The sequence below is a fragment of the Durio zibethinus genome, chromosome 26 (assembly GCF_047325235.1).
Source record: "Durio zibethinus cultivar Kanyao isolate XHJ-2024 chromosome 26, ASM4732523v1, whole genome shotgun sequence".
Classification (NCBI taxonomy): domain Eukaryota; kingdom Viridiplantae; phylum Streptophyta; class Magnoliopsida; order Malvales; family Malvaceae; genus Durio; species Durio zibethinus.
Genome location: NC_143187.1, coordinates 8,020,769 through 8,030,745, shown reverse-complemented (window position 1 = coordinate 8,030,745; position 9,977 = coordinate 8,020,769). Strand labels below are relative to the sequence as shown.

Genomic DNA, 9,977 nt, shown 5'->3' with positions numbered 1-9,977 from the left:
GATTGTAAATATTCTACAATATTTGCTGGCTAGGAAGTTGAATATAGTTTCAACTTCTGCACTTTTACTTTTAACTCGAGTAGTATAGCTTAATTCTTTAGTATTTGTTCATATCTTTTTGTTCCCTTCGTTCATGTAACCATGAGTAGCAAGAATACTATTGCACTGCATCCAATCACTTTTTAGTCCGAGAGCAAATCTTTGTGCTGAAATTATTTGAAGTCTTAAGCCACCCATTTTCTGATAATTTGTTAAAAAAAATGAAAACATGATCTTCAGCTTATTCTGTTGTCTTCTGCTTTCTCTACGCAGAGATAGCATTTGCAATCTAAACCTACATTGATTTCTCCACAGCTTAATTCTTTGCAAAGTGCTTAAAATGTCCTGCATGGCATGGCTGCAGGCAAACTATTTGCACCATATCTTGCCTATATATTTTTTTTATCTTAGTTGCAGTTTACCAGTTAAGTTTCTCTGATAAAAACAAATTTCCAGTATCATCAAACATTTTTTTTTTACTCCATTTGTCTACAGTACCTCTATCTGGAATCCTGTAGTGGGTATCTAAGGTTGATCAAAGAATTAAAAAAGAGAAAACAAAGTTGGAATCCAGGTTCATATGCAGCTGTTCCAGCCGGTGTTCCAAAACACAGCTCCAAAAAATCTCAAATTCATTACTATGCACACCTTATGTATTGTCTTGTAGATTTGAACAATACTCATCCCTGTTTGCTTCCAATGATGCAGGACCTCGTGAGTGATATATATATATATATATATGTCTAGTAAGTATACCTAAGATTGTTGGAAAGGTCATTGAACAACAGAATTTTTGAATGATAGCTTTATGTTCCTGGGAACTTTGACAAGACACTATTATTCAATTGGGCCAGGGTGCACCAAATTCCCCTCTGCAGCTGGAAATTAGGTCATTGAAAAAGCCCCAACTTTTTTTCTATATTTGTTTTGCTCCACACATAAAAGATATTTTCTTTAAATCTCTTCTGGTGAAACTTGCAGGCTTACAGCTAAGAACTTGAAGCCGGATGAATGACAAAATATCTGATTAATTAATCAATGCGTCCATTTAAATAAAGTATATTTATTTCATTTTTGTTTAAAATTTTAAAATATTTAATTTGATAATTGATTTATGTGTTTTTTCGATTAAAACCTGCATCAAATAATTGCCGTTAAAAATCCAAAAAAGAAAAACATTTTAAAACAAACTAATAACAGCTGTAAAAGGTGCGTGTAAAACACGTGTTACAAAACGCGACTAGAAAAAACATCAAACTCCATCCCCTCCACAATTTCCTCCCAAAAGTTCCCTCTCTTTCCACGAAACTGCACGTGTCAACGCGTCAGTCTGAGCTGGTTCCACATCCTACGTGGCAAAAATCTTTGGGTCCAAACTCACTCAAAGATTTGATCACGGCCGTCCATATCATCAAATAGAAGCCGACATTTGCCCCCCTCCAACCTTGCCTTGACCATTCGTGGAAGTTAAAGGGAGAGAAACAAGAACACAAGTCTTTGTTTAGCAAAGGAGAGAGAAAGAAAAGAAAAAAAGGAAGTCTTTTCTTTTTCTTTTTTTTTTTTTTGCTAAACAGGTACTTCTGTTTTCATGCTGTAGAAAATTTCACTTTTTTACTTTTTTTTTGTTTGCAAATTTTCTTTTAGCTGATTTTGTTGTTTTCTACTGTTTCTTTGATCTTCAGTTCTGGGTTTTGTAGGTTTTTAATTTATGACTGTTTAAATGATAGTTGAAACTGTGTAACTGTTATTTCAATTGTTTTTTGTAAGTGTTTAATGTGCAAAAGGGTTTTAGTTTTTGGGTTTTTTACTGTCTTCTTTGGTATTTTGCTGTGTAATTAAGGTAGGTTGATGAGATTTATTGTGTTTTATGGGATTAAAAGACTTGGGTTGACTTTAATCTTGGTAGTTTTTACTTGAACAGTTTGTTTTTCTTTGATATGGTTTCTTATTTTCTTGTCTCTTCATGAACAGTTTTTGCTACCTTTCTCTTCTAAATTTTCTTTTGTATGAAAAATTGTCTGTCAAGACAGACTGTAGTAAACCCTATATTTATCTAACAGAAATCTAGATCTAGGTTTCAGAATTAAGGTGTTCGGTGTTATTATGAATTGATTATCTTATCATTCTTTAGTGGTTCTAGAAAAGGATTATGAACTTTGACTTTTAATTCTCATATTTTTCTTTGGTTTTATTTTTGCAATACATGTCTCATTGGCTCTGCTTACTAATTATATTGCTGAAAATTCTTTCTTTTATATATCAGTCTCTTTGTTCTGTTAGTCTGCTATGTCAATCTGTTTTAATACCTTCACTTCTTACCTTGACTATTCATTTGACAGAGCTTCTGCTGGTGATTTGATTATTTAGAGGGGTTTTTTTTCCCCACTGATGTTCCAGAATCGAGATTGTGGTATATATAACAGTTGCAGATCAAATGCCATCTCTAAGAATGAAGACCAAATCAAGCACGGGATCTTTAAGAGAAAAAAATGGTCTACGCGTGTGCCAGAGGTCTAGCATGATTTGCAAGAGACCATGCTGTCATGTCAGGCTTTCTCAGCAAGGAACTGAATTCTGTACATGTATTCAAAATTCTCACGATGGTAAGCAACTTCATTGAACAAGGCTGATATTTGTCTAATGTTAATTGTTACAGTTTCAGATGCTTGTTGGAGTGTCCTATTATGAAGGTTTCCAAAGTCTTTGATGTTTGCTTATATCTTGACATTATGTGCTCTCTGTAAATTGAGTGCATTAAAATTAGCAATTTCAGAACATTGCTTTAGTCTGCTCAAGTGTAGACAATACTCTTGACACTACCTGTCCTGGCTTGTGATTTGTTGCAAGTTTCCTTTTATTTCAGAATGATGCTTTCTTTGCAATATTTTTACTTAACTACTTATGTGGTGAGTATAACTGTAGTTCTAAAAATTCCAATATAGAAGTTAGAATCATGGGGTCCTATCCCATTTCTAGAATGTAAAGGATGCAGCTGTTTGGATTGGTACCATGATCATCAAACTATAGCAGACTGTAGCAGGGCAACCAAATGACCAAGTACATACATCAGCCATTTGAGGCACTTGGAGAATGTAGTATTAATTTATTGGCTAACGTATTTGCAGATAATGGAAAATGAGGATCTCATTTATGTATTCCCTGCCCTTATACCCATCAGTCCATCCTCTATGTGGTGTTTCAAAGGATAAGAATTTATTGGTTATTTGCTCGTTCATTTGTTTACTTATATGCATGCATGACAGGCTTTCTGCTTGTAGGCTTTAGCTTGTTCTTTTCTTAAGAAAGAAGATAAATTACGTTGATATTTTAGCTTGTTGCATGTGCTTACTGACTGTTCTTGATAGATTCATCAAATATAGAAGTAGCCTCTCAAGTTTTTGAAACTGATGGAGCCAGTGCTCAGCAACTAAATTTGGATGAAGACGATTCTGAGCTGCAGAAACAGCTTTCAGCTTTTGTTGATTCTGCAACTGTGGTGAGAATGGTAAGTTGTATTAATTTTTAAGACCTTATTTTGTGAATTTTAGTTGTTAATTTCGTTTTCACTCTGCTTTTTGAAGATATCATGTAGTAGACTGGCCCCTAACTTGGTTGTTTATCAATTATGGTTTATTAATTTGCAGGAATCTGCCCAAACGTGTGCCACAAACTTAGAGACAATATTCTCTCCTTTACTGGAGCCAATCCAAATATACAGTGAACTAAATATTGACAATGATATAGGTGATTCTTTGTTTCTGCTGGTTTGCATGAATATGTTTTCCATTCTCCAGTTGTGGCTGAGAGAATGACAGTTTTTTTTAGCTTTTCTGGTTGAAATCCCTGCCTAAACGTAATGAATAAGTTATAAGTATTCCTTCTCTCTTGGCAATTTACTTGGCCTGTATAGAAACAATTTTATTTAGAAAAGAGAAAATGAGAATAGAATATAGTTACCAGGGCAATGGCCTGCTATATAAAAAAAGAACTTGGTAGAAGAAAGATTCTTTTTAATCTTGTTGCATGCTTGTGGGGCAATCTCTACTTGGATGAGCTTTTGGTATTTAGGGGTTTTGTGCATTTGATATTTCTTGCTATAACTATGTCTTACTTGTATTCAATACTGAGTTGGATGAAGAACTTTTATGGAATTCAATATTTGAGAGGTTGTTACTTTTTCATGTCATGAAAGTTGCAAGGTTCTGTTAAGATAGTTATTTGATACAGTTATCTCTTTCTCAATTGTGGTAGGGAGTAATGATGGCCCTGAAGTGCCAGCATTAGGGGCTGATGACAGTGATGATAGCAAAAGCTCATTTGGCAGTCAAACATGTAATGTATCAGATTTCTTTATATCTGACATGATAATCGCGAGCATACCCTTTGATGGAAATGCTGTTGATGATAACATCTCTGGAATCAATTCTTTTCCTGATTTCAAGTGTTCCGAGCCAAGTATGTTGTTTGATGTGGCTGAGCAATACATGATACTGCCTTTCCTTGAGGACACTGTCAAAACCAATGATATAAATGATGTTAATTTGCATGAGGAAGCCATGATGGCTCAAGATGATACTGGTTTATGTCTGGCAATTGATCAGATAAGACCCTGCATACAGGAATCTGATGTTAACTCCGACTCTGATCAAGCAGATGACTTTGATCCACAATCATTTATAAAAAATTTACCAGAACTATCTGATGTTGTATCAAGCTTCCAGCCTGCTATGGTTCCTACGAAGGCTTGGAGAAGGAAGCCCATAACTCTTGTGCTTGATTTGGATGGTAAGACATACTTATTTTGCATGTTTTCTATTGTATGTTTTTATGTCTAGGAGTAATCCATCATTCATTCACTGGTATTGCTGCTTGAACATTTCTTCAAACTAACTAATTCTTGTGATCTTTTAAATGGAGTATCAAACCGGCCGTTTCAAGTTATAAGTAAAGCCATAAGGCCTATAACTTGAAGTTTAGTCTAATGTACTGATGTGGACAATAATACTTAAAAAATGATTTTGGCTTGAACTGATTATAAACAAACTTGTGGATCCTTTTGGGAAATTATTGTCTCAATTCCCTTAAACAGTGTAGGCTAAACGACTTTTCTCTGGCAAAGTTTGTCTGTGTATGTCATAATCACCACAGATGCAGTATTTATTCTGTTAATGACATCAATATTGAAGTTTTGCAAGAAAAGTTTCAAATGCTTTCTGAGGTGTAAGATGTTATAGATTGCACATCCAATTTTGTTTGCCAAACTGTTAATTATTGGATGGTATTAAACTATTAATGGCTTCACATGTGCGAATTATTTGGGATGGCATTTTTGATCTGGAAGCTACTTTCTCTTTTTACAATATGTATAGAATTATTTGAGCTTTGCTTCTTTTCCATTTCAGTTTGTTTTTTAAACAAATTAATAATAAATACTATTATAAATGTTTGATTACCATTTCTTTGATACATGCAGAAACACTCGTTCACTCTACACTGGAACATTGTGATGATGTGGACTTCACCTTTACGGTCTTTTTCAACATGAGAGAGCACACTGTGTATGTAAAGCAGAGGCCTCACCTACAGACTTTTTTGGAGAAAGTGGCAGAGATGTTTGAAGTTATCATCTTTACTGCCAGCCAAAGCATTTATGCAGAACAATTACTGGACATATTGGACCCAGATCGAAAGCTCATATCTCGGCGGGTTTATCGTGAATCTTGCATTTTTTCAGATGGAAGTTATACTAAAGACTTGACGGTTTTAGGTGTTGATCTTGCAAAAGTTGCTATAATTGATAATTCTCCACAGGTATTTTACCTGCCCACTTCTCTTAAACGTTTACCATTCATGATCTTCATCTTCTTGCCTTCAAATTCTGTCAAGACATGTAATTGTCATCCTGGTAGTCATATTTTCCTTTTTTAAAAACATTTATTGTTTTAGCTTAAACTTAATGTGCTTGTGATATTTAATATTGCTGAGGCAAAGATTATTTGAATGTGAACTGGTGATTTAGTGATTGCATGTCTTTGTCATTAAAAAGATTCAGATTTAGAGGTACTTCTTCTTGTGGTTATAAGAGATGCATAAAGTTCATTTAAGAATCATCCAACTAACCAAGCTTTACAGTAAGAGTACTTGTGAGGACTTTTATGCCTTGCTCCTTAATATGACCTAGAAAAGGATAGAGGTTATTTGTCTATGAGCAGCATCAAAATGCATTTTCTACTAACAACTTAGTAGAATAACAATCGTCCCATGCTTATACTTCTGATTGCTTAAGAATCCTTCTTTGCTGATTTCAGGTTTTCAGGTTGCAAGTGAATAACGGGATTCCTATTAAGAGTTGGTTTGATGACCCATCTGATTGTGCACTAATTTCATTACTTCCCTTCTTAGAGACTCTGGTTGATGTTGATGATGTCCGTCCTATCATTGCCAAGAAATTTGGTAACAAGGAATAAGAGCACCTTGTCTTTTTCTGAATAGCTTTCAATATAGTTCCTCATCCTTCTATTTGCTTTTAAGTGAATTTGGCCTCTAATTAAAATCTCGTTTCTCTTTGCTTTTCAAAATTAACCACAAAATAAGCTATCATTTGTCTTCTTGTTGTGTCAGCTTTTTGTTGCTTGTTCCCTTTTCTTTCTTCCCTTAGTTGACAACCCTGTGGAATCTATCTAATTTTTTTATCAAAGGTAGTCGTAGAAAATGTCTCTGTTTATTCTATTGTACAGTTCAAGTTCCAGTAATATAAGCATTGTATATGAATTATTTGTGAAATATAATTTTACAGATTCCTGTTTGCTACCTCTTTCTTCTGCTTGGTTAATTTTCCCGTTTTTATATTGGCTGTTTTTCTGTCTTTTCATATGAAAATTATGGAGACTCCATCTCTGCTTGTATTAAGAAATTAAAAGTTTAAAATGGAAGCTTCTAGTAATTTTTATCCTTCTTACTAGCCCCTTCTGTTTTTCCAATAGTTCATACTGCCATCACTACATTGTTTCTGTTAAAAATCGTAGTGGACTTGAAACCCTGTAAGGTCATAGCTTAAACTTTGGATAATTATTTCTCTCATTTCTATAGCTTGAACTTTTGATAATTATTTCTGTAAGCTCTTTATGTGAACCATATTGTGGAAGAACAGTTATGTTGACTGAAAAACTCTAAATATGTCGAGAAACCTTGTGAGCCCATAGGTATTTGAGGCAATTAGAATAGAATTTATTTGAAATGAAAGGTTCTACCTACAAAGATAATATCCTACTATTATAACTGTCAATACAAAGATTGAAGCCTAAGGCATGGATGCTTTGTAGTAAGGAAACTGTATAGGATGGTAGGAAGTGAAATTAGTTGGTACTTTTAGTTGGTGCTGTTTTAGGGATGAAACAATAGGGTAAAGGTGGGGTGTAAATCTGATTGTTTCTAAGAGGCGAAATAGGGTTACAGTAATTTAATAGCACTTGATTGTGCTAAATAAAAGTTAAGTGCCCAATACAGTTAAAAACTGTGCTTTAGCAGTTCTTAACACTAGACCCTGATAAAATCTAGTATTTAGGAAGGAAAAAAATAATTGATGCTGACATCTTGAACATTGAACAAAAAGTTAAGTCACCTGCTTTTATGAGTCATTTAGTGTACATTATTGCATGGGCAGAAGCATTTCCTGTTCTATTTGGTGGACACAAGGCATTAGTACCACTGTCTTTTCAGATGATTGGTGAAGATAGTATGTCACCTTTCCTCAAGTTCAATTGATCACACTTGTCAGCTGCTTGGCTGCATTTATATGCCTTGTGGTTCTGAAGATGACATTAGGAACTCAAAACTGCTAGACTGCTATGTTTGAAATACAGTAATGGAAGGACGATTTTGGTAGTGACTACAGTTTGAGAGGATAAATGAGTGATAAAGCATCTTATTAGCTGATAATAATGTTTCCTTTAAGAAAGTTGATGAATTTTGTGTAGGACTTTTTCTTCTCTAGATTTTCTTCTGTAACTCATAGGTGGGCTTAGGTGTAGGTTAGGTATTCCAAACCTCAGTTATTTCTACGTATCGTCTTCCAAGCCTCGGAAGTGACTTGAACCAGTTTGCTTAAATTGACTTTGCTCATATTAGTGTTATCCAAATCTCATTTCTCTTTTTTGACCAAATTGAATAAGAATAGAGATGCACAAACATGCTTACATGAGTTGGGCTCAAAGTGGTCAGAGAGATGATGGTAGGAAAGCAGAAATCAACCATAATCAACAACCACTGCTCAAAGGGCCCTAAGAGTTTAATTAGTCATAAAATCACTTGAGTTTTTGATTCACTGACTTTAAGTTATAGCAGAAGATATGTGTCATTATTGCAAAGATAGAAGTCTTTTCTAATTAGGCAGGCATTTTATAACTGATTCATATGTATACCTTGCTGATGCTTATGTTGTTTAATACATGATTCTAATACATTGATTTCACTCTTGCACTTGCGGTAATATATGTAAAACATCTAGACTGCCAATATATCTCCATGTATTATCTTTGTAATATGCATCATATTGGAATTGATGACATATTTAAGAAGTGATTGAGCGATTTCAGGTAAGATGGGAATACAGCCTTAGAGCCTTTGGGTAAACTATGTTGTTTCTGGGAAGGTTTAGCTTTTCTGATACTTAAGATTTGAGAAGATTAATGATGATGTTATCCACTTAGGTAATTTACTCATTTGCAACACTTGGACCTGTGCCATAAATGAGTGGTCCAATTGTGTTGTGTACAAGAATCTAGATGCAAAGACTTAAAAGATAGGAACGGATCCAAAGTTGGAAACAATGAGATAATCTGGGGTTTTACAGTGCAAGATTTTCTCAATAAGAGCTACTTCCTGGTTAGGTGGCTCCTTCAGCTTTGCTTAGATTATAAGAAGATTATGGAATGAAGATCATATTGCCTTCTGCGAAATTGGAGAATTCAAGAGAAAAGGTTGATGGGTGTGGGCTTATACAAGTTAGCTACAATGCTTGTCATAACATCTGTTGAATCCTTTGATCATCTTTACGGTTTTACAATTTTGTATGCCTTACCTGCAGGTCGTATGATGAACATTACTAGATTATCTGCTAATGGCAAAATAATAGGTACGCGGAATTCCGTTGCTCATTAATTATTCTTCTGAATTTTCTTTATATAGCTACTGACCATGTATGATCCTGACATTCGTTTTTTCCCCTTTGAATTTCTGAAGTGACTATAAGAACAAATTGAGAGATGAAAGTAAATTTTGAGATGATAAAGATAATTGTCATTTATGCTTTCAAGTTATTTTTTCCTCCAATTTCTCCTACTTTATGTCATATGGTAGAAGGTGATTTAATTCTGCTTTTAGAGGTCGGCAGAGCTACTTGGTAACTTTGAACCATGTAAAAGTTTCACATAACTGCTAATTTTCTTAAAAATTGTACTTTTTAAACTATTTTGAACTGAATGCCGTTTGGCATTGTGTAATTGTTGTAATTTCTTCACTACCACTTCTTTATTACTGCATTGATTGAGGTTGTCTTCATTTGTTTAAATTTAGTTGTATTCCGATTCTAAAATAAGTATGCATCGTCCCGCAGCAACCCTTTCATATCATTGACGTTTTTTTCACATGATCTAAAACCGGCTTATCAGGTTTATATTTCACTCTATTGAAAATATCTGAATCCAGGCTTCTAGTACCCAGAAGAGAGCTCCATTAGATGTTGCGGCAGGGCAGCATCAGTCAGGCGTTAGCCTAGATGACTAACAAGTGGCAATACCTCATATTCTGCTGTCCGTGCTTGAATCCATTCTCCTGCTCTCTACTTTCCTCCCACAGAATAATGAATTAAATGAAGCCATCATTTTAGATCGAGATAGCGGAATCTGAATGTAGATTTAGAACCAAGTTCAGCGTAGTAA

At 34.5% G+C, this 9,977-nt stretch overlaps 1 protein-coding gene across 15 annotated transcripts; it reads left to right on the top strand.

Moving 5' to 3' along the window:
- Positions 1 to 1,538: 1,538 nt before the first annotated feature.
- Positions 1,539 to 9,953, top strand: LOC111274906 (uncharacterized). Of its 15 annotated transcripts, none has more exons than XR_016334057.1 (9): positions 1,539 to 1,613; positions 2,379 to 2,642; positions 3,405 to 3,544; positions 3,684 to 3,783; positions 4,291 to 4,824; positions 5,513 to 5,850; positions 6,348 to 6,492; positions 8,748 to 9,017; positions 9,125 to 9,172. XR_016334057.1 is itself a non-coding variant. In XM_089755232.1 (9 exons), exons 2-9 carry the CDS (start codon positions 2,474 to 2,476, stop codon positions 9,750 to 9,752), a joined length of 1,482 nt encoding a protein of 493 aa, XP_089611358.1. In that variant the 5' UTR covers positions 1,539 to 1,613; positions 2,379 to 2,473; the 3' UTR covers positions 9,753 to 9,953. The 15 variants fall into 15 exon arrangements, 9 of the variants coding, with proteins under 9 accessions (XP_089611358.1, XP_089611356.1, XP_089611353.1 ...); XM_089755232.1 differs by lacking the exon at positions 8,748 to 9,017 and adding an exon at positions 9,745 to 9,953; XM_089755230.1 differs by lacking the exon at positions 8,748 to 9,017 and adding an exon at positions 9,708 to 9,952 and having other exon boundaries at positions 3,420 to 3,544.
- The last annotated feature ends 24 nt before the right edge of the window (positions 9,954 to 9,977 follow it).

What these genes read in the sequence shown, in the direction of transcription:
- LOC111274906 (XM_089755227.1), top strand. Translation starts at nt 2,474, where the DNA reads ATGCCATCTCTAAGAATGAAGACCAAATCAAGCACGGGATCTTTAAGA. An exon ending in TCTTGTGCTTGATTTGGATG is followed by an intron (nt 4,825 to 5,512) that starts GTAAGACATACT and finishes TGATACATGCAG; the next exon opens with AAACACTCGTTCACTCTACA. An exon ending in TAATTGATAATTCTCCACAG is followed by an intron (nt 5,851 to 6,347) that starts GTATTTTACCTG and finishes TGCTGATTTCAG; the next exon opens with GTTTTCAGGTTGCAAGTGAA.